The 25,740-nt window shown below is 55.0% G+C and overlaps 3 protein-coding genes across 4 annotated transcripts in view; 1 reads left to right on the top strand and 2 right to left on the bottom strand.

The window, feature by feature from the left end:
• The window catches only part of MYO1D (myosin ID), a 361,516-nt gene extending 349,390 nt beyond the window's left edge, over positions 1–12,126 (top strand). For both annotated transcript variants that reach the window (XM_043583686.1, XM_043583687.1), the window contains exon 22: positions 9,757–12,126. In XM_043583686.1, coding sequence (XP_043439621.1) covers positions 9,757–9,913 — 157 coding nt within the window. In that variant the 3' untranslated portion in view covers positions 9,914–12,126. The remainder of the gene's footprint in view (positions 1–9,756) is intronic.
• Positions 12,127–13,524: 1,398 nt separating this feature from the next.
• On the bottom strand, positions 13,525–17,437 carry CDK5R1 (cyclin dependent kinase 5 regulatory subunit 1). Its single transcript, XM_043583685.1, has one exon. The coding sequence runs from the start codon at positions 17,293–17,295 to the stop codon at positions 16,372–16,374; it is 924 nt and encodes a 307-aa protein (XP_043439620.1). The 5' UTR covers positions 17,296–17,437; the 3' UTR covers positions 13,525–16,371.
• A 4,450-nt stretch (positions 17,438–21,887) lies between these two features.
• Positions 21,888–25,740, bottom strand: part of PSMD11 (proteasome 26S subunit, non-ATPase 11) — a 30,371-nt gene continuing 26,518 nt past the window's right edge. The window contains exons 10-14 of the mRNA XM_043583684.1: positions 24,793–24,918; positions 24,301–24,336; positions 23,993–24,044; positions 23,552–23,694; positions 21,888–23,433 (exon numbers count right to left, since the gene is read on the bottom strand). Of these exons, the coding sequence (XP_043439619.1) occupies positions 23,552–23,694; positions 23,993–24,044; positions 24,301–24,336; positions 24,793–24,918 (357 nt within the window). The 3' untranslated portion in view covers positions 21,888–23,433. The remainder of the gene's footprint in view (positions 23,434–23,551; positions 23,695–23,992; positions 24,045–24,300; positions 24,337–24,792; positions 24,919–25,740) is intronic.

The following is a 25,740-nucleotide window of genomic DNA, read 5'->3' as shown; positions in this document are numbered from 1 at the left end:
GGAAGGAAGGAAAGGAAAGGAAATCAAAACAGCCAATCACTGATTTGGAGAAAGTCTGAGTGGTCCAGAGAGAAGATCAAACCAGCTACCACATTCCTTTGGGCCAAAGCCTAATCCAGAGCAAGGTCCTAAGGTTCTTCAGTTCTGTGAAGGTTGACGAAGGTGAGGACGCTGCAGAAGAAAAGTTTGAAGCTGGCAGAGAAGTTACTTCATGAGGTTTAGGGAAAGAAGCCATCTCTGTAACACACAAGTGCAAGGTGAAGCAGGTGCTGATGGAGAAGCTACAGCAAGTTCTCCAGAAGGTCCAGCTAAGATCATTCTGGAAGGCAGCTGCAATAAACAGATTTTCAATGTAAGTGCAATAGCCTTCTCTTGGAAGGAGATGCATCTGGGGCTTTCGTAGGTAGAAGTCAATGCTTGGCTTCAAAGCTTCAAAGGACAGGCTGACTCTCTTCTTAGAGGCTAAAGTAGCTGGTGACTGTAAGTTGAAGCCAATGCTGGTTGACCTTTTGAAAATCCTAGGGCACCTAAGAATTATGCTAAATCTGCTCTGTCGGTGCTCTACAGATGGAACAACAAAGCCTCAATGACAGTCATCTGTTTACAATATGGCTTACTGAATAGTTTAAGCCCACTTTTCAGACCTAGTGCTCTGAAAAAGATTCCTTTCAAAACAGGACTGCTCCCTGACAAAGCACCCGGTGACCCAAGAGTGCCGATGGAGATGGGTCAAGGAGCAATTTCAACTCTCAAGTCTTATTTCAGAAATATATTTTGGAAGGCTATGGCTGCCACAGATAGTGATTCCTCTGAGGGATCTGGGCAAAGTAAAGTGAAAACCTTCTAGAAAGGATTCACCGTTCTAGATGTCATTAGGAACATCTGTGATTCATGGGAAGGTCAGAATATGAATGTTCACAGGAACTTGGGAGAAGTTGATTCTCACCCTCCTGGAGGACCTTGAGGGGTTCAAGACTTCAGTGGAGATGTGGTACGATAGCAGGAAGATGAAAGTCAGAAGTGGAGCCTGAGGGTGGGGCTGAAGGGCTGCCATCTCATGAGGAACCTGGAACAGATGGGGAGGTGCTGCTTACGGCTGAGCCAAGAAAGTGGTTTCTTGAGCCGGAACCTACTCCCAGCAAAGACGTCAACATGACAACAGAGGATCTAGAATATGACATACACCTAGTTGATGAAGCAGCAGCAGGGTTCCAGAGGCCTGACTCCAATTTTGAGGGAAGTCCTCCTGTGGGTAAAATGCTATCGAACAGTATCATGTGCTACGGAGAAATTGTTCGTGAAAGGAAGAGTCGGACTTCATTGTCTTATCTTGAGAAACCGCCACGGCCACCCCGGCTTCGCACCCGGCCCCCTGATCGGTCAGCAGCCGTCAACACTGTGCAAGACCCTCCACCAGCGAAAACATTGTGACTCACTGAAAGCTCACATAGGGTTAGCATTTTTGTAGCAATAAAGTATTTTTTAAATCAGGTATGTACATTTTTTTTAGACATAATGCTATTTATTACCCACTTTAGTAGACTACAGCATAGTGTAAACTTAACTTTTACACGCACTGAGAAATCAAAAGATTCAGGGACCTGCTTTATCATGGGGTCTACAACCAAACCTGCGGGGTCTCCGTGGTATGCCTGTATTCACCTTTATTTTTGTTATAGTATAGTCAGAAGGTAATTTCTGTCTGATGGTAATTCTTAGGTATTTACCGCACTCCTTCTGTGGTCTAGTACCTGATCCGCCTGCCCAGTGTCGCTTCTCTAATGTGTGCCCGATTGTTGAGCATAGTGAATACACACATACACACAGGCTTGTTTTTAAATTATTTTTTTATTGTTATTTAATTTTGAGAGAGAGAGCACGAGCGTGGAAGGGACAGAGAGAGAGGGAGATGGAGAATCCTAAGCAGGTTCCAGGCTCTGAGCCTGATGCGGGGCTTAAACTCACAGACCATGAGATCATGACCTGAGCTGAAGTCGGCCGCCTAACAGAATGAGCCACCCAGGTGCCCCCACCCAAGCTTATTAATTGGGTTCAAGTCTATGTTCTTTGGTTAAAGTATTTTTTTTTTAAGTTTATTTTGACAGAGAGAATGAGAATGTGAGCAGGGGAGGGGCCGAGAGAGAGGGAGAGAGAATCCCAAGCAGGCTCCGCACCACCAGTGCAGAGCCCAACACAGAGCCCGACCCCACGAACCGTGAGATCGTGACCGAGCCAAAATCAAGAGTCGGACTCTTGACCAACTGAGCCACCCAGGGGCCCCAAATCTATGTTCTTTTAATATTGTCTGCTGATCTGTGTTTTAGGAAAGCACATTAAGATCATTTTCTATGATGGCAGATATATCATAACAACCCTCCTGCTGAACTACTCTCTGATAAAGAAAACAATTATTGGGACGCCTGGGTGGCTCAGTCGGTTGAGCAGCTGACTTCGGCTCAGGTCACGATCTCGCGGTCCGTGAGTTCGAGCCCCGCGTCGGGCTCTGTGCTGACAGCTCGGAGCCTGGAGCCTGTTTCGGATTCTGTGTCTCCCTCTCTCTGACCCTCCCCCATTCATGCTCTGTCTCTCTCTGTGTCAAAAATAAATAAACATTAAAAAAAAAATTTTTTTTTGGAAAACAATTACCTAATGAGTTCGTTCGGGCGGCGTCTTTTGCCAGCCTTCTTGTGATTCGTATTTGCCTCGTGTCTGGTTTAACTTTTCTTTGTCATGATGATTTAGATGGGTATCTTGTAAATAGGTAGCTGCATTTCTAAATTAAATGCGAGAAGTCCCTTGTAACAGGTTCACACGCCTCGGTGTTCACATCCACGCTAGTGATTTCTTGTTCCCATGTTGCTTCTTGGCTGCTTTGGTTCCTGTTTTCTGCCTTGCATTAGATGAGGCAGAGTTTCTCTCCCCCTTCCTTCCACTTCTTCCAGAGTTGCATGTTTCCGTCGAACATTCTTGTTTACCATTAGTTTTCTTCACACCCGCGCAGGTCTTAAGAAATCTAAAGTTCATCAGCGTCCCTACCCTCCTCCCAGATGATGAAGGCCCTCCAAATGCCTCCCTTGGACCATCACCCCATCTCTCATGTTGTTGTTTTCCAGGACTTTAGATCAGTGTTGGGTTGAACCCCCAAAGTTAGTCGTATTTATTTATTCATACATACATGCATACAGTGAATGCTTGTTTAAATTTACCTTGGTGTCTGAGAAAGTCTTTGTTTTTGCCCTCATGCTCGATGATTCTAGGTTGGTGGTTATTTTCCTTAAACACTTGGAAGAGTCTGTGTTTTCATTATTTTCTCACGTTTGATAAAAAGGTCTGTACCTTTGCAAGGAACGTGTCTTTTCCCTGTGGGAGTTCTGAAGGTTTGCTCGTTGCCTTTGGTGATCTGCAGTGGGGTTTGCTTTTCAAGAGGTTTAGTGAGGACACCTTGAGGGTTCCAGTCTTTACTGGAAAACTGTGTGTCTTCCCACTTTGCCAGGCTAGAAGGCAGACTCGGGTGACCTTTTTCTGGATCCGGCAGCCTGCAAGGGCTCAGCCTCATTCCAGACCTCAGACCCAGTTCCCCTCCCATGTGGCCCGCGTGGGCATGTCTCCTGCTCAAGCCAGCATGTGCCCACCTTGGCATCTGCAGGACCCTCCCTCTCACAGTGGCCTCCTGTCCCCTCCTTCCTTCCAGCTCCTGGAGGTCATCCTTTCCTTCTTTCAGCCTCCACTTTGATTTTAAATATTCTTTCGGTGGAATTTCGTTCACGTTTCTAGACCCTGGTAAGCATCAGGGCCATTGTGAGCTCCTGTCGTGCTGCTGGAACCAGCACAGCACCGTTGCACACTCGGAGCCGCGGGAGAGCAGTGGACACGGGACACTCGGCTCAGCCCGGGGCGGGGGCGGGCAGTTCTCGAAAGCTCTGGGGAATGACTGAAGGGGTTTCAGCAGGGGAGTAACGGGCTCCTTTTGTGCCTTGAGGAGATATGTCTGAGGGCAAGGTGGAGGACAGGTTTGAAGTGGGGTGTGGGGCAAACCGAAGGCAGAGGAATCCATCGGGAGGCTTCAGCAGGGCTGAGTCCTGGGCTGGGATGGTGGCAGTGGAGAGAAACCGAGAAAGCTCGGTGAACAGAGCGTGATGACTGGCTGAGGGCAGCAGAGGGAGAGGAGGGATCCAGGCTGACTCCCGGCTTGCGGGTCTCGTGACCAGGTAGATGATGACCACTCTTGCAGTCGTGGGTGTGACAAGAGGGGACCAGTTTGGGGGAAAGGTCCGAGACGATAGCTCAGCGTTGGACACAGGAAGACCCAGCTGTCGGTGCAGCTCAGGGTGTTTGTCTAGCAGGTGGCCGCAGATATGTGCTTGGACCTCATGCTAGGCTGGGGATGCTGACTGGGTAACTGTCATCGAAACCACAGGCATGGGTGACACTACTGTGGGGTAATGTCTGAGGTGAAAGGGACTAAAGATAAAACAATACTTAAGGAGTAAGTTTGCTCCTGCAGGAGTCCCCCTTCTTCTGAGGTGCCAGTCTGATGTCACCACGTGGCCCTCCTGCATGCATCCCATGTGAATCACAGGGTGTTCGTGTGTGCCTGTCACCCCGTCAAGAATGGGAGTGCCTTGGGGCACCTGGGTGGCTCAGTCGGTTAAGCATCTGACTCCGGCTCAGGTCATGATCCCGTGGTTCATGGGTTCAAGCCCCGAGTTGGGCTCTGTGCTGACAGCTCAGGGCTTGGAGTCTGCTCTACATTCTGTCTCCCCCTCTCTCTCCTGCCCCTCCCCCGCTCGTGCTCTGTCTCTGTCTCAGAAATAAACATTAAAAAAAAATTTTTTTTTTTTAAAAGGGTGATGGTGGCCAGGGCAGAGAGAGCAGAGGCAGGGCCACAAGTAGGGCACGTGGGGTTTCTGCCCACCGGTTCAGTGCTGTGGAGGCGGGCGCCAGGCTGGGGAGGGGCGGGGGGCCTTGGGACAAGCTGCCTGCGGAGAGCCACGCGATGACAAGGGGAGTTTTATCTTCCACAAAGAAGTGGTGACCCCATACCTCACCAGAGGCAAACTCGAACGGGACTCGGTAGACCAGGAGGTGGGACACCCCCACTCTCAGGACCGCATGGTGCTGGACCGTTAGACTCGCTTTAGAAGTGCCCGCAGTCCAAGGAGCCACTCGGCCCTGGCAAAAACGGAAGTAGCACTTCCTAGAGCCGGGTTTTGAGAAAGAAGTAGCACTTCCTAGGCCTCTGTGGTCTGACACGAGCAGCGGGCCTTGCTTCCTGAAGTGACGCAGCTACACACACGAGCTCCAGTCGCCCCTTCCGTGGCATTGCCCCCGCGAGCACCCGAGCCTCCGCGTTTGCGCCTGGCTGAACGGCCTGACCCGGGGACCCTGGGGCCCGTCACGGCACGCTTGCTACACCTCTGATGACTGTGAGAAGCGTCCGTTTACAGCCTGCCTGTGCTCGGTGCCAGGCGAGCTTCTTCCCGCCACGTCCTGTGAGCAAACACGGGAGCGCGTAGCGTTAGCCTCACATTCTCGGGAACACCTCGCCAGCCCCCAGAGGACGCGTTCACAGGCAGTGCCCTGCCCTGCCCCCCTCTCCCGTTCCATTTCCCTTCAAAGTGCATTTAGCAGAACAGGGTCACCACTACTCCAGCAGGGGATGCCAGCAACGCCACTGAGAAGAGAAGCTGGCCCGTTCGCTTCTGCGAGTCCTGGGGGGCATCGGAGCAGACCAGTGGGTGGGCGTCTCCACGTCCCAGCCGAGCGGGGCTGGACGAGAGGAGACATTTTCTGGGCCAGTACAGCTCCCGGGGAGACTTTTGTTGCCCTGCTCTGTGCAGGCCCTACAAAAAATACAGGGCTCACTTGGGGGCCCCCATGGATCGGGTCTTGCGTTTATCCACAGATTTCTCTCATGAGGACGGGAGCCTAGGTGCAAAATGAAGGAACGTAATTTGATAAAGGCCATTTGCCGGCAGTGATGGCTTCGAACAGATGAAACAAGATGAAAGTCCCCGAATTCCAGAGTTTGCTGAGCCATTAAATCCTGTAACAGAAGATGGGGAGGAAAAAAGCCCCTCCCCCTTGCAGCCAGCCTCCAACGGCAGCTGTCATTGGCTTGGCGTGCCATCAGGGGGAGATACCCTGCCCCCACCTATTAAATCTGCTCTCCTTTCTCTACGAAATGAAGAAGGTGCTCGAGCTTTATGAAGATCTCCAATGTGGGGAAGCTCCAGCAAGAGAGGTCAGATGACCCTTCCGGAATGTCCACTTCCTGTCTGCCGCTTGTACCCAGCTACTGTCTCCAGCACAGGCACAAGCACCCCCTTGCTGGTCTTAAAACCATTTCAGTTGAGCTTGAAATGAGAAAAGAAAACATGGTTTGAAGGCAAGTTCTTAGGTTTCCTTTAGATCGATCCACTTTTTTTTTTTAATTGTTGTAAAAGACACGTAAATTTACCATTAGTCACATTCAGCACATTCACGGTGCTGTGCGACCATTACCACTGTCTAGTTCCAGAATATTCTCATTCTCCCAAAGCCTGGAAGCAGTCCCTATCCGCCCCACTCCTGTTTCTGTCTCTATGGATTTGGGAACTCTGTACATTTCTTGTAAGTGGGATTCTACACTACATGGCTTCTTTCACTTGGCATGTTTTCAAGGTTCATCCATGTTGTAGCCTGTGTCAGTACTTCCTGAATAACACTTCATCGAATGGATATACTTTGTCCCTTCATCAGTTGGTAGAGATTCGGATTGGTCCTGCCATTTGTTTACTGTAAATAATGCTGTCATAAACATTCCTGTACATGTTGTGTGAACATCTGCTTTCGGTTCTTTCGGATAGATCTCCGGGAGTGGAAGGGATCGCCGGGTCACATGGTAATAATTCTATGTGTGACTTACTGAGGAACCACGTCATCTTCCTTTGTCACCTGTCGATGGCCGTGTACGGATGGCACCGGCAGATGATGGCTTAGCCCAGCTCTTGAGACCAGAAAGTTGGTTCTTCCTCCAGCCAATGTTGTTCTGTTGCAGTGTTGTTCTGTTCTAAAAAGCATCACGTGTAGGGGTGCTTGGGTGGCTCAGTCGGTTAAGTGTCTGACTCTTGTTTTTAGCTGAGGTCATGATCTTGCGGTTCACAGGTTCGGGCCCCGCACTGGGCTCTGCGCTGACAGTGGGGAGCCTGCTTTGGATTCTCTCTTCCTCTCTCTCTCTCTGCCCCTCCCCTTCTTTTGTTCTCTCTCTCGCAAAATAAATAAATACTTAAAAAGCATTACATGTAGCCCCTCACCCCCCTCTTCTGGGAAAACCCCTTGGCACCCCATGAAGATAGGCTGGGAATCAGGGCAGGGCCACTCAGTGCTATGCCAAGGGAAGGAGCAGGAGCACAGGCACAGACTGTCACTTAAGGCGACAGTACGGAATATTCCTTTGCTAAGTAGCAGGCCTCCCTTCTGGAGCCCTACAAGGATCTCAACCAATCGTGCCTGGCACTTACGAGGCTGCAGGGAGCACCTGAGGTTGGCAGAGATGTGTTCCTGGGAGGAAGCAGCCGGCCAAGCAGAGGACATGAGCCCGCACGTCATGGTGGCCCTGTGAGCCCATGACGGCAGTGCAGCTACAAATGTACATGTCCCCCGACAGCACCTGGGGAGCGTCCCTGTGCACACAGTGCGGTGTGTGAGCCCCATAGGTCCTCCCTGCCCTCCAGGGGCTCTCATTCTAAAAGCGGAGACCAGGGGCGCCTGGGTGGCGCAGTCGGTTAAGTGTCCGACTTCAGCCAGGTCACGATCTCGCGGTCCGGGAGTTCGAGCCCCGCGTCGGGCTCTGGGCTGATGGCTCAGAGCCTGGAGCCTGTTTCCGATTCTGTGTCTCCCTCTCTCTCTCTGCCCCTCCCCCATTCGTGCTCTGTCTCTCTCTGTCCCAAAAAAAAATAAACGTTGAAAAAAAAAATTTTTTAAAGCGGAGACCAGTACCCGTGCTGGGACTGCTCCCCGATTGGGACACAGAAAGGCTGGGACAGAAACTCCCAGCCCCGCCCAGTGTGGGGAGAAGCAAATCGGAGCACTGGTTCTCTGCGGTTTTCTCTGTCCTGCAACCCTGCACCGGGGCCTCCGTTTTCAAGGCAAAGTCGGGCGTTGCTACCCTGTGACCCGTTCCACGGTAGCCATTCGCTCCTCTTAGGTTTCCCACCGGCCTCGACCCTGCACCAAGACTGCAGAGCAGATACTGGAGACACCCAGAGCCCAAAAGAGGGAGGAGGAGTGAAGTCGGGGGCAGCTCTCTGCAGATACTGTACTCAGGGCACTGGGAAGGGTCTGGAGTCCGAAGGGCCCTATTGAAAGTAGCAATGTCCCAGTTGTACCAAGACAAGAACGTGGGGGTGGCTGGTGCGTCCCATCCCCCACCTCAGTGTTTGGAATGTGGCCCTGTTAGAGCCATTTCCTCAGGTCTGAGTCCGCCAGGTGCATCTAGAACCTACTGTGTGCACACTGCTGTACCATGGGGAGGAGAGGCGCAGACACAGAAGGCGGGAGGCAGAGGCTGTCCCCAGCAGTGCACTGAGGGAAGGCCAAAGGGGAGGCCTCTGCCAGGGTCAGAAGGGAGACATCCCCAGAGGACATGATTCCGGCCAGAGGTGCCCAGAGGCTGTGGCAGGGTGACAAGAGGGACACGGAGGCTGACCAAGCCCTGGTAGGTGCAGGCTCGGGATCCCGGAGGCATCTCCAGCTGCGGGCAGAGCTGAGCGCAGGGGCTTGGCTTGCCCTGCCCTGGGCCAGCCCGACAGCGGGACGAGGGTCTCGGGGCCCCACACCTTGACCCTGCACAGCAGCCCTGGCTCCCCCAGGAATCCAGCCGTGCCTGAGTCACTGCCTCTGGTGGACTCTATTTTTATGTCCAAGTCTGATTAAAAATAGCTAAGCCAAGGTTTTAGCTGCAGCCGGCAAGACATTAAGTATTAAGACACCTAATGCCCACAAGTGATAACCTCGAGTCTCTTCCTGATCCACTGTCTGCCCGTGGGACACACCCCGTGAGAGAGCAGGCGGGAAAGGGGCGGGAGGAAGCCTGAAATACCTCGGCTGCGTCCGTCCTCCGCGGCGCAAGGGCAGGGGCCCGGGGGGCCCTGCTGCACCAGGCCAGCACCCACAGATGCCGCAGGACTTCCTCTTAACCCCTTGCATCTCTCAGGCACAAAGCAGCTGAAGGGGCATGAGCCCGGGCGCCGGGGCTGAGCCAGCAGGAGTGAGCGGATGGACAGAAGGCGCCTCTCTCCGCTGGGCACAGCCGGGGTGGGACTCCTGGAAGCCATTCCTCTGGGCAGGGAAGGCGCGCGGGCAAGAACCTCCAGTCACCCCTGGACGCGCCTCCCAGTTGCCACCAAAGACAACCAGTCATCCCGAATCAGAACCCCACGCCCCTCCCCAAGGCCCTCAGCCTGAGGCCAGAGCCTCGGCGGCCCCGGTGCCACCACGTTTTCCCGCTCCGGTCCAGCCCTACAGGCCAGGTGCTGCGGAGCCGGGCAGCAGGCCCCTGATGGCTGCTGGCTCTGGCCTGAGGCTGCAGCCCAGCCCCGGCCTTGGCCGCCCTCGCCCTCTCCGGGGGCACCACTTGGGACCGTGACCCCAGGGCACCCGCGAGGCCCACAGCAGCTCAGCGATCGGCCAGCCCCAGGGGTTGCCAGGGAAGCACACCCCACTCCGGCTGCCTGCTAACTGCCTGTCTGGGCTTTCTCTTTTCGGTTCTTCCAGTGAGAAGCGCCACCTTCAAGTCAACGTCACCAACCCCGTGCAGTGCAGCCTGCACGGGAAGAAGTGCACGGTCTCCGTGGAGACGCGGCTCAACCAGCCGGAGCCCGACTTCACCAAGAACCGCTCGGGCTTCATCCTCAGCGTGCCCGGGAACTGACCGCTTACCGGGGAGGCCTCGCCAGGGCGCGGGGGCCGCGGAGCCGGGCAGCCCCCCGCCCCCAGCCGCTCCGCATCGCAGGCCCCCGTCTAATTGCTGACTGCCCGCTGCTGCCCGCTTCAAACCAGCTCGGGAGGGTCTGTGCTTGGAGCCCAGCCCTCTTCTGCCTCCTCCAAGGCTCCTCCCCTGAGGTCTCCTTGCTGCCTTTCTGCCTTTGGTCTCCATCCTCCTCTGCCCCAACTTTCCACGGTCCTCACTCCACAAACCCAAGACCCCGGTGCCCTGCCACAGAGCCCTGGGCTCATACCCTCGGAGACAACTTGATGGTGCCTGGAGTCAGAGAAGCCTCTGCCCTCCCTGCGCCCCCTGGCCAGGTCAGGTCAGTGTGCCCTGACCCGCTGACCAGCGACCCGGGCTGCGAGGGGTGGACGCGATGTCCCCAACCAAAAACGTGCTCCCCTGGGGGACTGGCCAGGGATGGAGCCCTGCTCTCTCCGTGAGTCCAGCTTGCCACCCCTCTTTCGCCCAAGGTGACCACAGCCCCCCCCAACCCCCGCCCCGGGACCTCGCTCAGCGCTCCTTGGCGGAGCCCCTCCCCCAGCAGTCAGCCAAAGCCACCAGGTGAGCAGGTTCAGCTGCAGGGCCGGCCCCTCAGCCCAGGAGCTGGCAGCTGGCAGCCCAGCCGGGTGCCCCGGGGCCCGAGGCCACCTCTCCGAGAGGGAGCAGGTGCTCCAAAGGCCAGCTTCCTTTACCACACGGCCTGGGCCCGTGGTGGTTGCACACGGACACGGTGTGGCTTGCAGGGCTGCTCATCCGGTACTGCGTCTGTGGTGCCCACACTCCTGTCAGAACACCAATAAGAAAACGGAGTCACGGGAGCCAGGGAGTGAGTGCTTGGTGGGGGGGAGGGGGGAGTTGGGATGTTTTCCCCTTCCCACACCTCTGTTTCCTACTTACTTGGAGAATGAGGACCGGGGCCAGAGGGGCGGAGTGACAGAAACAGAGTTGGGGGGTCCTGGCACTGCAGGCCAGGCCAGGATGCCCACCCTGCCCTGCATACACCCCCTGCCGCAGCTGGGGCCCGGGCTGGGCACATAGACCTCGCGCCGGGAGAGGGCCACCGTCTTGCCGGTCCGTGCCCGGCCGAAAGCACGGGCGCCTCACATGCCTTCCTGAGACCGCCCTGCTCCTGAGCCACAGCTGAGGACTCCGCCCTGAGCCTCTGGGCAGCCCAGGCCTCCAGGCCAGGAGCCTTAAAAGGAGGGACTTGGGACACGCCGTGTGGGGAGGGCGCTGAGGGTGAGCCCACGGCTCAGGAGGAGACCGGCAGGGTGTCAAAAGGACGTGCTGCTGTTTTCTTCACTTTCTGCCACAGACGCTGCCCGCACCCTACCCCCCACCCACTTCCCCCCCCCAACCCCGCCACATTCCTGACCCGCCACATTGACGCTGCAAAACACACCAAGTGCCTGAGCACAGCGTCCTGTGCCTGACATGGTCACCTGGCTGACCCCCAGGTGGTCCCAGCAGCCTGCTCTCATGCACACACGCCCCCAGCCCCGACTTCCCAGGGTCTGTAAACATCCGCACCCCGTGCAGTTTGCAACAAAAAGTCCTCTTGGCATCCTGTCCTCCGACACCCATTCTCATTCTCGAAGCCTGGTCAGCTGCCTGCACAGCACAGAGGTGCCATCAGCCTGGTTTAGCAACAGAGTTTTGCCAATCACCTTGACACTAGTTGAACCATCCTAACTGGAACGGCGCCTCTCCTTTCCACTGACTTCCCCACACCTGTTGCTTTACGCTAGATATGTGCACAGGTATGTTTTAGACACACCGAAATGGAACATGCCAATGAGGGTTTCTCTGAGGCTGGAGTCCTTTCTCCTGCCTTCCAGGGCCGCCTGTGGCTCCCCGGCCCAGCGCAGGGGCCTCCCGCCGAGGGCGGTCGACAAGCACTTTCTCGTGATGTCCTATCCCAGCACGTGGGAGGAAAGAACGACCAGGAACTGAGGGTGTGGTCTCAGTCATGCTTCCTGGGTGCCCGGGGAGAGCCCGAGGACACAGTGATTGTATGCAATGAAGTGTTTCTCTTGATCTAATTAAATGCAGTTTTATGGTTTGCTGCGTTTATTCCTATTTTCCATTAAATTAACTTTATTTCTAGAGCATATTTTGATTTACCGTCAAGAGCAATAAAGCATTAAATCTTATTTTTAAAGGTGTCCTGCTTATCTGTAATTGAGAACTATACCTACAATTGTGACATTTCAGCTGGTAAAAAGCTGTTATCCCAGGGGATGGGAGGGAGCATGAGGCACAAATAAGGTAAAATGGAGGGTAATTTACTGGAGGCTTCTGAACAAAAATATTAAACAGCTAGCGAGAAGAAAGCTGTGGGAAGGCCAGGAGGCGGCGGCGTTCAATGGAAGCATTTTGTTCCACCATTTTGAGGCCCGTGCGCTAGGCTCGAAGTTCACCTGGTTCACCGTGACTGAAGTCCAAGCGCGTACATGAAGGAAGGGCTCCGATGCCCACAGCGGCTGGCTGGGGACCATGGGGGTGGCAGGAGAATGAGCCGGAGGCATCGGGATCTCTCAGGACAGAGTGGGGGCGGGGGCTGCAGGTGAGCTAGGTGCAGAGATGGCAGAGCATCCCCACGCCCAGGAGCCACCCGGTGACCATCATGGGGCGGGGGAGGGGGGGGAAGCTGGGGCGGGGGCGGGGGGGAGATGGGGAGGAGATGGGGGGAGAAGCACGTGCAGCCCCGCTTCTGTGAATCAGACCAAGGGAGACGCCCTGAGAAAAGTCCGTGGCCTCGATCACAAAGCCGACAGCTCTCAAGGTACAAGCTGGGTGGAAATGCCTTCCTAGTGTCCAGGGGCACCTCCGGACCACAGGGTGCAGGTCCTGGGGAGGCTGGAGTCCATGCTGCCCTAGGCCCTGAAGCTTAGGCGGGTGGCAGGAGTGGGCACAGAGCAGTGGCCATGTAGCCGGTAGGGGCCCCACCCTTGCCACAATCATGGGCCATGGTGGCTGCTGATCTGGGAGCCCCAGGGCTGGATTGGTCACTCTTGGAAACCTGCACAGAACTAAACTGGCAGGGCCGAGCCACGCGGACACCCCTCCACACGCGCTGGCCAGAGAGGAAGCATCCCGGCATCCTGGCATCGCAGCGACGGGCGCTGAGCAGAGCCTGGCCCGGGACATGTGGGGGCAGCAGCCTCAGAGCCAAGCCCCATAAGTGGGGTCTTGGGTCTGGTGCCCCTTCGGCACCTCCCCAGGACACGCCTAGGCCTGCTCCTCCCCGCCCCCCAACCCCCTGGCCGCAGGGCCCTCTCACCCAGCTCCGCAGAGCCAAGGGAGCCTCTGAGGAGCAACTCCTGCCCCCGATGCCCGACTAAGCCAGAGTTGACTTCACCTGTGCTTCTCTCTTAATCACCTTAACTTTGAACACACTGGTTAAGCCCTTGCCCTGAGCCCTGACCTCCCTCCTCTCCCCCCACAACCCATAACACAAATCCAATTACGTTTGGAGCGGAGGAATCATTTCTACTAGCCCCCCCGCCACCCCCACTTGTGAATGGCATGCCCACAAAAAGAGGCCTATGTAATGGATGGTCAGTGCATTTTTATTTAATCAGCACAGTACAAAAATAAATAAAAATAAGGGAAGGGGAATTAAATTACAGCCAAACTGAGCTTCATGACCTTGTCAGATTATAAACCACACATACTTACAAACACACTACACACACACATACAGGATGAGACAAATATAAATTAATGTTAACAATACCCACGGTTTGGTCAAAGAGGAACTACAGAACAAATTGCACTAAGAACATACACCGCACGCATAATTAGCAGTTTCAAATATACAGCTATGAATAATTCCGAGTGGGAAAAAAATGGCACATTTTCTTTTCATTGCAAGTTTAACAACTTTGGAACAAAACTAGATTCTAATAATGTATGGAAAGAATATATCAACCCTTCAGGTTTACAAGAAAAAGAGGAAAACCAAATCCTGAACTATTATTCCTGTGACTTGTTCTGTCGACGGGTGTAATGCTCACAGCCATCTGTTCTAAGATTATTTTTCTTAAGACACAAAATGCTCCTGGTTCGCATGCACAATATCACTGTAAAAGCAACAATTAAAGAATAAAGGGTTTTGTTTTTTTTTCCGTAGGTTAGGTTTTTTTTTTCCTTTTTTTTTTTTTTTAATTGTTGTTCTAAAAGTAGTCTTCATAGCAGCATGTCAAATGGGTTCACTGCCTGCACGCTCAAGTACATGGGTTCCTTCACACAATCCTGACCGGCGCAAGGGCAGGGAGGAGAAACGTGGCAGGCTTCACACTGGGGGTTGGGGGGGGGGGGGTGGCGCGGACCACAGACTTATTTCCTTAAGTCCCCGACCACTCCTGAAATTTGCACCTCCTCCAAGAAATAAAAAAATAAATACGGAGAAAGAGAAGGAAACGCACAAAACCGGAATCCTGGGGATGCAACTTAACTGCACAGCTTCAGGCCAAGTTCAGCCGCCCAACGAGTGGACTACGGACACGCGCCCCCTCCTCTTGAGCCTCGGCACCCGAACCTCCCTTTTCCAAGCCGCCAGGGCCTGCTGCCCCCGAGGGCCTCCTACCTCAGGTCGCACGTGGCGGCGGGATCTGAACAGACAGGCCGTGCGACGGCTCCGCCCGGGCAGCGGCCAGTCAGCGCCAGCAGTGCGGGCAGCCGCAGGTTCCTTCCAGCTCCACGGCAGGTTATCTGGCAGGCCCCGGGAGGGCTCTGTGGGCCTTGAGGCGCAGCCGAGCAAACGCCCTCCCAGCACGGGGCAGGCCCTCCTCCTCTGGTCTGGGAACCGAACGCTCCTCTTAAACCGGGGCCTCAGTTTCACAGCTTTCTCTTGTTAAGCGTCAATTTCAGTAGTGTTTGTGCCGAAACCAGCAGCCACCTGGAACCTAATCCTGTGTCAAAGGACCCTCTGCCTTCCCCCGGCCCCCCCATGCCAGCGCTCCCCGGGGGGAAGGGGGGGGACTGGGACTGGAAGAGAGAGAAGTCTCCAGAGCGGCTTCACGTTGCTCTTTGTTCCCCAAAGCCGGAGTGCCGGGCCATGGAGGAAGACTGGCTCCCTTCTCCCGCTCCTCTCCCAAGTCCCAAGCCACCAAATCTGGGAGAATCAGAAAGGAAACTGATTAAGTACACATTGCGTGTTCTCACAGCCGCTGGGGTGAGGCGGAAACCCCAAGCAGCAGCTGCAAATGATCAGGCGCAGAATCAGCAGGCTTCGGAAGCAAGCAGGAGCGTTACTCCCGTCTTGGAATTGTCTCCAAGATCCAGTGGTCTCCTCGGGCCTTGCAGGGCAAGGCTTCGTCTTCAGAAGAAACTGAACTGTTTGGAAACAGCTTTAAATGAACAGGGGTGGGGAAGGGGGTGGGGGTTGCAATCACTACCACATCACCCTGATCCCTGACATCACCCCCTCACCCCAGCTCTGTGGACCAAAATGTCACATGCACCGGCAAGAGGCCTTAGCCCTTAGGTGGGCACTGGCCGGTCTCGGGCACGACTCCCCCACCCGCCTGGAAGGCAGGCTGTTGGTAATGGGCACCTGCAGCTGCCCTGGCCTCCGCCACAGGGTGAGTAAGCTGCATTAGTCAAATGAAAAATTCCCCCAGGAAAGGAACTGTCCCTAGCTCCACCCCACTCCTTTAGGACCCCAAATCAAAGAACTTCATGAGTCAAACCAGCTCATTGACCAACACCACCAACATGGCTGGGAGCAGGGGACGAGGGGTGGCCAGGGGGCAAGTTCTGTGTCTTCACTAAAGGAAAGCCCTTCTCCCTAAAAAAGAAAAAAGAGCAAACCAGGGTCGTGTGCGGCCAAACGACAGGACGCAATCTTTGTACCAGGCCGGCTTCTCCATGATTGAAGAGTGGTCCCCGGGTGGCGGGCATCCGGCCTTCACAACCCCACTCGTGGCTCGGTCAGGGCGGCGAGCTCCACAAGCCTCTGGGAGAATGGACGACCCAAAACAGGAGCCAGAAAAGGACCTCCAACCGGAAATGCCAACTGCTCCCTGGGCCAACTGGCCAGAGGCCCCCCCCACCTCCGGCTCCCATGCCAGACGCAGCGGGCAGCCTCACCTGCCCTGGTCCAGCAAGGGCACAGGTGGCAGAGGCAGGTCAGTCCTTTGAATTCCCCAAAGTCGAGAGGTCGGTGGCCTGGGTGGCTCTGGATACATCTTCTGGGTTTTGCACAAGGTTCGGGAGTTCAAAAGCGCCCAGAGTTCTCAGCAGGGCTGAGGAAAACCCCAAGGAGAGAAGGTGGGAAGGGACAGGCCCTCGGTGGCTTTGCTAGACACATACTGTACACAAAATCTGATTTGCTTAATAATAAATTTTTAAAAATGAATTGAATCCTTGAGCCAGGATGCGGGCTACAGGGCTCACCGATCGAGCCCGAGGAGGAGCCGCTTCTTGTCCTCCTGACCGCTCTCATTCTTCAGGTCGGAGAACACCTGTGTGAAGTAGTGTGGGTCGGCGTTGATCTGCAGCATCTTGGAGCTCATGAGGTTGATGACGGAGAGGCAGCGGTCCCAAAAGGCCTCCTTGCAGCTCTCCACCAGGAAGGGCTTGAGCGGGTAGGAGATCTCGTTGCCCATGTAGGAGTAGGAGAGGTACAGGCAGGTCAGCAGGATGGCCTGGAGCTCGTGGTCCGAGCCCACCTCGGAGGAGATGACGTCCCTGCAGAGCATGTAGAGGAAGACCACGTTGGCCGGCGTGATGAAGCCCTGGTCCTGCCAGCCCTGCAGAAGCAGCGAGCGGTCCACGCTGCGCAGCCAGAGCACAGGGTCCGTGGGGGACAGGTGCTTCAGGCGGTAGCACCGGCGGCAGAGAAACTCGCCCAGGCAACGCAGCAGCTCGCTGGTGGACGCCTGGACGATGACACGTTTGGGCGTCCCTGCGGAGGTGAGAGCAGGATGCGGGGCCTTCTTGACCGAGGAGGAGACCCCGGTCTGGGAGCCCGAGAGCTGGCTGGCAGGGGGTGCGGGCGGCTGGGCCGGTGGGGGCTGGGCGAACGTGGACAGGTTGGCGCACGACAGCGACTTCTTCAGGTTCTCATTGTTGAGGTGCGTGATGTTGTTCTGGTAGCTGCTGTTCGGCTGCACCTTCTTGGAGTTCTTCTTCTTGGCCGACACGGCCACGATCCTCTTCCAAGGCAGCACGGAGATGATGGAGTGCCGCTTCAGGTTCTTGTCCTTGGCGTTCTTGCTGTTCTGCACGGCCGTGTAGTGGCCCACCGTGGCCGCGCCATCCTCAAACAGCGTGGCCTTCCGGTAGCTGGGGGACAGGGACAGCACCGTGCCCATGGTGCCGCTGCGCGCCGGGCGGGGGCCCGCGCCCCTGTGCGCCCAGCCTGCCGGCCGGAGGGAGAAGACAGCTCAGCGAGCCCGCGGCGGCCCCGGGCAGGAGGCGGGGGCGCTCCCGGGGGCGCGTGCTGCCCCTTCGGATCTGCGTGGAAAACAAGATGGTTCTCAGCACCAGGCGGGGCTCGGCGCCGCGCTCCTCCACCCTGGCCCAGGCGGCCCCCGCGGACTTGGCCCCGGCCCCGCGCCCCTGCGCCCCCGCGCCGCAGCCCGGCCGCCTCCACTGCAGCACCCCCCGCCCGCCTGCCGCGGCCGCTGCGGTCCGGACGGCGGCGGGTGGGGCCCGGGCGCCGGCGGGAGGTGCCCGGGGACCCCCGCCTCGACACCGCGCGCGGCCTCGACCCCGACCCCGGCCCCGGCTCCTCGGGGGCAGCGGGCGGCCGCGGGGCGCAGGCTTACCCGGCAGGCGGCGGCTCCTGCGCTCCGCGCCCTCCCTCCGCAATGCGCGCCGCGGCTCGGGCCCGCGGTCCCCCGCGCTCGGCGCGGCTCGGCGGGGCTCGCGCTCGGCGGCGGCGGCGGCGGCGGCTCCGGAGCTTCTGTCCAAGGTTCTGCAGACGCCGCGGCCCCGCCCCCCGCCGGCCGCCTTCGCCGCCGCCGCCGCCGCCGCGCTCTCGTTCCCGCCCCGGCGCGCTCCTCCGCGGCCTCCTTGTCGGGGGCGCGCGCGCGCGGCCCACGCGCCGGGCTGGCCTGCTCTGGCCGGGGAGCCCGGGGCCGCCGCGGTCCTCAGCGACAGCCGGGCGCGGTGCGGACAGGGACGCGGCCGCGATCCCGAGCGCCTCTACTCGCCGCGCCCCTTGGAGGACCCGGACTCGGGCGGTGGCGGCGGGTACTCGCGGCGCCAGCCCCGCCCCGCCCCTGGGGCCGCCCCTCCCGCACCGCTCGCCGCCCGCTCTGCGCCGCCGCGCCAGCAGCAGCCCGGCCGCGTGAGAGTCCCGGGCGCCCCGCGCAGCCGAGCTCGGGCCGGGCCGGGGGCGGGAGGGGGAGCGCCGGGGGCGGGGCCGAGGGCCGAACCCGCCCGCCGCCCCGCCCAGACACGTGCTGCCTTTGTTCCCGCCGCGGCGCCCGCAGCCGCGGGCCGCGGGGGCGCTCTCGGCCGCGTCCCCGCCCTGGCGACGCGCGGCCCGCCCGGACTGAGGTTGCCGCACGAGAAGCCATCCACAGAGGCTGGCCGGGACTCCGAGATCCCTTTTTCCATTAACATCCTCGCCACCCGGGAAAGATGCTCGGGCGCCGGGGGAGGAGAAGCCTTTGCTGAAGCCACTCGCATCCCGATGGGCTGTCCCATCGACTTTCGTGCCTCCCCCTCCGGGTCCTCTGTTCCCGCACTCCAGGTAAATGCCCCGGGCCTAGAGGTAAATAGAAATCCAGGCCAAAGAGGCGTAGGCGTTCCGGGTTGGTCCGCAAATACCGCCTGGCTTTCCCACACCAATAGGGCTCTGAGAGCCCCTGGGTCGTCCGCTGCCCCAGAGACGGGCCAGTCCTTCACAGATGTGACCTCGACGTTTCCACTGGCCCTCTTACCAGTTCTAGTAAAGCTGAAGCAACCGTTTTTCCAACCAGCCTCTGATCCTCTGATTTAACTGGTTTTCATGCAAAACATGTATTATTTGAAGATCTGGCACCAGTAAAATTGTAAAATTCTGACTCGACTAAGAACAATTCCTCTCACAGACAAGAATTCAGATCCTTCACAAGAATCATTCATTTGTTTTTCTTTTAGTTTTGTTCTGTAAATTGATTTAGAGTAGACCACAAACCAGAGAAACAGAAGCTCCAATCCGTATCTTAATCCAGATTATCACCTCTGGACCAAAAGATAAGGAAGTGGTAATCCAGATTAGACTACCCAATTCCCTGGCCACTTCACACGAGGCTGTCAACCTGTGCCAGCTCTGCCAGTTCTGCCTACTGCCCTACACAGAACAATGCTGCTATCGAGTCAGAAAGCGCTAGAATTTGTGTATGTACTACCCAGCGATTTCTCTGTCAATAGTGGCAATTGAAAGCTTTAGGGACTTTGGTGACCGTAGAATGGAAAATGCATTGTTCTGTACCCAGAGGGCTACTTCTGAAACCTCCACAGCAGCTGTCATCTTAACTTAGATGAAAGCAGGCCCTTAGCTCTCTGCGCCCCTCCCTCCAAATGTTCCTCGGTGTACAACCTCTGCCTGCTTTGAAAATGGAGTGATCCTCAACCCTCCTTCCCTATAGTAAGGAGCTTGAAGAGGTAATCTCCTCCAGGCCCCCTGGCCCAATTACTCTCTTTTCTCTAAGGCTAAGCCCTTCTCCCACCAGCCCCAGGTGGAGAGGCCCAGAGGCCCAGCCTTTGTCCATATTGCCTCTCAGGGTCGCCTTCAGGTTCTGGTGTTGAGCAAAGGTTAAATGCTTTCCATTTCACAAAACGGGCCTAGATTTCGAAGCCTGTAATCCTCCCCTTAGAACTGTCTGGACCCACCCTGTTCCCTGTACCTACAAATTTCAGTTCTAGCTATTCCAGTTCATGGCAGACAGCACCAAGGTCCACTTTACCCCATTTCAATTTCCCAAACCTAAGAAGCATGCACTTGCCTGGGCCTTTTCCAATCTGACCACACTCTGGTATCTTCTCTTCTTGCCTTTGTTCAGCCAGCCTTCCCTAGCACTTTCAAAAAGAGCTCTTTGCATTACTACCTCAATCTCCTCACGTGTCAAAGGCAAAGCCATGTTTGCAGCACAGCATGAATGAAACGTGCACTGCCAGCCCGCTTGCTACTGTGACTGAGGAAAGAGGCTGACCGGAAGTCCTATCCACCCGGCCATGCCCACTGTTTCAAGGTACCCACCGTCACCACCACCACCCCAAGCCCCCATCACAGCTCCAATTGCAAGGCAAGGAAGAAAAGTCAATATTCTGCCACAAATGGCAGAATCAAGGCCCCAGAACGCAGACCCGGCTGAACGAAGCAGAGCTGTTTTCTTCCCAGTCTTCTTCAGAGAAGAGCTCCAAACCCCATCAATCAGCCTACTTATCCTATAGCCTGCCTCTAGCTTCTAGAAGGGCCAGCCTCCTTGTTATCTATGCCATTAGCCTTATGCTATAGCTGGCATTCCTGTGTATCATCAGAGAATCCCGTCCTCTGCATGGCCCCATTCCCATACTACCCCAAGAAGGAGAGGCCAAGGCCCCAGCCAGCTACCTTCCAGAAAGGGCTCCAGATAAAGCAAGGCTAAGCCCTGGCTTCTGAGGAAGCCATGCTTTGTTCCTTCAGGGATCACAGAGCAGCATCTAGTGGCCCTTCTGGGCAGCACAGATTACATAACTAGCACTCAGCAGTGTTCCAGAGCCAAGCGCCTCAGCCTCTGCTCCCAACACCAGCGCTGTCTCATTAGCACACAAGAAAGCCTTGGCACTGATGCACGCTGGTGCCAGGAAGGGTCCCTAGATGAGGAAGCCTGGCCCAGGCCAGCCCATGGGCCACCGGACCTTCTCAGCTGTGTCCAGACCCAGCCTCCTGGAGGCCAGGGAGGGAAAGCAGTCCCAGAGGTCTAGAGCAGCACAGTCCAAAACAGTGTAACGTGAGCCACAAAAGCAAGCCACATAGATAAAATTGAGTATTTTCTAGTAGCCACATTAAAAAAATAAGAAAAAAAAAGAAACAGGTGGGTTTTAATAATATATTTTATTTAACCCATGATCCTCAAAATATTTCAACATCTATATTAAAAAGTTGAGCTATTTTACATTTTTTGTTTCATACCAAGTCTTCGAAGTCTGGTTTGTGTTTACACTTGCAACGCATCACACTTCGAATTACCCACATCTCAAAGGCTCGACAGCCACATGAGGCTAGTGGCTACACAGTGGACAGCACGGGTCTAGAGGAGGTCATCAGACCCACAAATGGAGCAGAGGAAAGGGCTGCTGCCGACTGAGCTCCTCGGGGCTGCCCTAGGCTTGGGAAACCCTCCCTCTTCTCCAGCTCTAGGGCTGACTGGATCCCTTTGGAAGATCTCTTAAAGTCCTTTAGTGAAGCAAAATCCTCCCACAAGTGAAACTACAAAGAGACTATACAAAACTAAAACAGAATGAGAGTGGTTTGGACTGAAGTAAACTGGCGGCCAGAGCGCACACCTCTCTCCTGTCAGCCTCAGAGCCCCTCAAACCACCACTCCCGGGGTCCGAGGGGCTGTGTGAAAAATCATACGGCTTTTCCAAAAGATTCCAACTAGAAGCACAACCACAACTGAATGTCAGGACTCCCCTGACTTCATATAACCCTCATACCACAATTACCTACCACGGAAGCGGCAGAGGATTACAACCCAAACCGTGTCCTCACTGGACCGTGTTGCCTTGGAAAAACGGAAGGATACCTGCACACCACTTCCCGCCTCCGACCTCACCGACAACTTTCTTACCCGAAGCCCTCCACTTCACCCTGGGTCCAAAGGTCTCCCATGAAGCAAATGAGATACCAGAGGTTTGGCCAGTCTAGAAGGCTACACAGAGCTGTGTGGACTTGATCAGAAGCCCTCCAGCACTCAAGAAAGGACACTTTTTGAAAAAAAAAATTGTTTTTATTGGAACTCATCTGAACATCAGATATACCTGGTGTTGGTTAGCAAGAACCGTTTGTACATTTGATATTGATGGTGCCAAAACCAAAACAGTGACTGGACATGACGGGGAGAGATGTTGAGAACAAAAAACCTGATTTTGGAGAGGAAAGTAAAAGCCAGTCAGATTCAGTGAGGATGCAAAACCTGGTACAACAAAATCCTTTTACAAAATATAAATTTATTACGAAAACCTGGAAGGATCATCTGAGAAAGGGAAAGAAAAAGGAGGCCAGCAGGAATGAGGCATGAGGGGAGGAGGAGAGGAGAAGACAAAGAGATGAGAGGAAGAAAATAGAGCTGAGCACGACGGAGGTACAGAAGCTTACCTGCCCAAACGGCATGAAAGCCTTGCTATGTGATCTCATCATAAAACAAAGCATGCGGAAATACAATGCTCTACCTCCCATCCGTTCGATTTCTAAGAGGTAAATAAAGAAGCTCCCTGGGAGGGGGACATGAGGTTGCTCGAAAACCCAACAACGAAGATTTTAAAAAAACAAAAACGAAAACAAAAACACCAAAAGCCCCACACCCCACAGTCGCATTTCCAATGTTCACTTGTTAAAAAAAGACTAAATCCATCTGACAGCAGGAGGAGGAGGGGGACAGGGAGAGAAGCTGATGGATTTCAGACAGCCTGACTCCCCTGGAGGAAAGGAGGGAGGGAGAGAGACATGTGACGGTCTCCTGGCTGAGAGGAAAAGAGAAGGGACAGAAAAGAGCAGAGAAGGGCAATTAAAACACTGACGTCTAATCTAGTTTACTGTGTTAAAAAGAGCCACATGCACAGCAGGCCCCCTGAGGGCCCACACTGCTCCCGCGTGGCCCTGGTAGACACTAGCTCCTGGCCGCGTCCCCACTCCTCCACAGGTCGGCGCGAGCTGTGCGGGTGCGGGTGCGGCTGCGGCGGGACCTCCGGCCGGTGTGCTGGAGCCACTGTCGGGGGGAGGACGGGAGACAGGCCACGTGGCAGGGGAAGAACACCGAAACGCCGCATTTCAAATAAAAAAGAAAATAGCAGTCTATACACAGTTGTTTGTTTTGGTTCAGTACAAACAGAATAAAAAGTCGTTGCTTTGATGGTCAGGCAAACACCCAATTCTGAAGAGGAGGAGAGCTGACGCCCAGCAGGTGGATGAGGAGCCCCAGTGGTTGGCGGAGCGCCTGGCTTTGCGGCCCTCTCCCAGGAGGCAGAGAGCACAGCTTTAGGTAGTGTAAGCCTTTTTCCTTTTATTTAGAATAACCTTTTTTTTTTCTTTTTCTTTTTTTTTTAAGCAATTTCCCCACTCCCAAGTCGGGCCAGTAAAGATTACATGAAAACTGGCACACCTATTGGCTGGAATACAGATGCACCAAATGAGGATTTAAAAACTTTCCGAGCGAAAAGTAGAACAAAAAGAAAAAAGAATCTCCTAGCATTTTCCCCAAAGGTTTCACTCTCCCGCCACACACACTCTCCAAAGGACCGCTACAGATCCAACTCTGCAAGAGAAGACAGAGCAGTGTCAATCGGGGAAGCTGCGAGGCCACCAGGAGGCTTTCAGTCTCGACAGGCAGAAGACAGCGCTGCCCGGGCCTGGGTCCCGGAGCCAGCACTCACCTATGTCAGTTTCTTGGCTTTGTTGTAGAGGGAATCCACTACTTTACTCATGTTCTGAATTGTTTCCAGAGCAGCTTCATAAGTTTTATCTACTGGGGGTTCATCGAAAATAATCAAGACACCCTCCCCCTGGTCCAAGATCCCTGCAGGAAACACAAGGGCAACCCAGGTAAAAGAACGGATTAGACACAAAAGCACTTGAGAAGCAGCCCACTCCCTAGCTGCCTCCCTTTCTCCAGAAAGGAGGAGAACCAGAAAGCATCTCCATGTTCCATGTGCACATGTCTATTACACATTCTCTTATGGGGATAAGAGGGGCAAGGATCCCAGGGAGCCACCAGGTGAAACAAATGGAACATCTCCTTTCAAGATAAACAAGAGCGTGATGCCTCATCCGCATCCCCACCACCAGCAGCCCCCTCGCCTATATGACTTACTCACCATGAAATTTCTTGTCAAGAATCATCTGTGATAATTTCCTTTCCACGTCGGCCTAAAATCAAAGCACATGATGAAAGGGACTGGTATCCACTAGTCGAAGATCACACGGGCATGAAAGTTTTGTATAAAAGGGCAAATGGATCGAAAACAAAACGGCAACATTGCAACTCGAGCTCTGAGCTCGTGGTCTCCTTACCACATGAAGAAGCTTGAGGACCTTCCAACCAGGCCCATCCAGTGTAAATGCCAGCACCTCCATGTGCCCCTCTCCCCGTCCCCACCCCCAAGACAAGCTCAGGACTGCTTACCTTGGAGAGTTTGATGAGGCTAGATATGTGTTCAATCTAAAAGAAAAGGCAGAGAGACAGCGACACCGAGAGTCATGCTTCTGCCTCTAAGATGGAGGTAGAGTGGGGGTGGGATTGCTGTGTCTCCTGAAACCTGGCCCAGCGTCTCTCTGGGACGGACTGTCTCTGGTCATGCTTAGGTCTCTCGTGCTCTGTCCGTCTGCCTGCCTCTCATTGCCAGACAACACACACTCCTACCCCACATGCCCCTACAGGAGTATCTACCACAGGCACGGTGACTACAGAAGCAAGGAGGGGACTGCTCTCAGATTACAAGCAGAGGCCATCTCCCCGGCCTCCACCCCACAGCACCTCCACAAGAAAAGCTCAAGCCTCTAGCCCTCCAGACACAGCCCTGGAAGCAAGTTCCTATTGTGGATAGGTGTGGGAAGGGAGGGAGCTAGAGAGAACGCTTAGCCAGAGAAGAACCAGGGTCCCCCGCAGGGTCCTTACCTGAACTCGGGAAAAAGGCTCAATGACCCGGATCAGATTCTGTTCCAGCAAGTTGTCATACAACTTGGCCAAGTGTGTACTGATGATTGGGTCATCCCGGAGCTCTGCCCGGTAATCTGTCAGGGCCTGCCAAGAGAGCCGGTCACAGAGATTGGCACACAGAAGCACCTGAAAGGCACACTACTCCTAGCTTCCTAAGTAGTCTGCTGGACTTTGTAAATCCATGGTTGACTGAAGTTATGGAGGGTCTGAGATGAAAGACCAGTTATGACAGAAAGTAGAAGAAAAGAAACATCAAGAACTAAAAGACGGAGCCCCTTCTCAGCACCATCTTTCTATAGGAAAGTCTCACGTTGACAGCTCAAACCACGTAAGCCCCAAGAACAGCTCAGCTTGAAAGCCAAATCAACTATACAAGCAGTTCTCAAGATGTATCCACAGAGTGAATAGGGTCTCCGTGAAAAAAAAGGAAAAAAGTTTTTTGAGGTAAATAACGGGAAATGCATTCCACAACTGGCTCGTGGAGTTTTACAAGAACATCAGCATACATTGGGGCGCCTGGGTGGCGCAGTCGGTTAAGTGTCCGACTTCAGCCAGGTCACGATCTCGCGGTCCCGGAGTTCGAGCCCCGCGTCGGGCTCTGGGCTGATGGCTCAGAGCCTGGAGCCTGTTTCCGATTCTGTGTCTCCCTCTCTCTCTGCCCCTCCCCCGTTCATGCTCTGTCTCTCTCTGTCCCAAAAATAAATAAACATTCAAAGAACATCAGCATACAGTTCTGCAGTTAACAGAAAGCAAAGCATCTAATTTTGTTTAGCCCTAGGGTTTCCCAGACCCTTTTCCCAAGGAACACCTACTAACAGAAGTGTCCCATCAAACATCCCAAACTTTAAAATAAAATGATCTATTTTGTTTATTCATGAATGTAATTTATCTACCCTGAGAAGTGGT

Source organism: Prionailurus bengalensis, chromosome E1 (genome assembly GCF_016509475.1).
Source record: "Prionailurus bengalensis isolate Pbe53 chromosome E1, Fcat_Pben_1.1_paternal_pri, whole genome shotgun sequence".
Lineage (NCBI taxonomy): Eukaryota > Metazoa > Chordata > Mammalia > Carnivora > Felidae > Prionailurus > Prionailurus bengalensis.
Note: the sequence above shows the minus strand (reverse complement) of the source record. Positions and strands in the feature narration are given on the sequence as shown.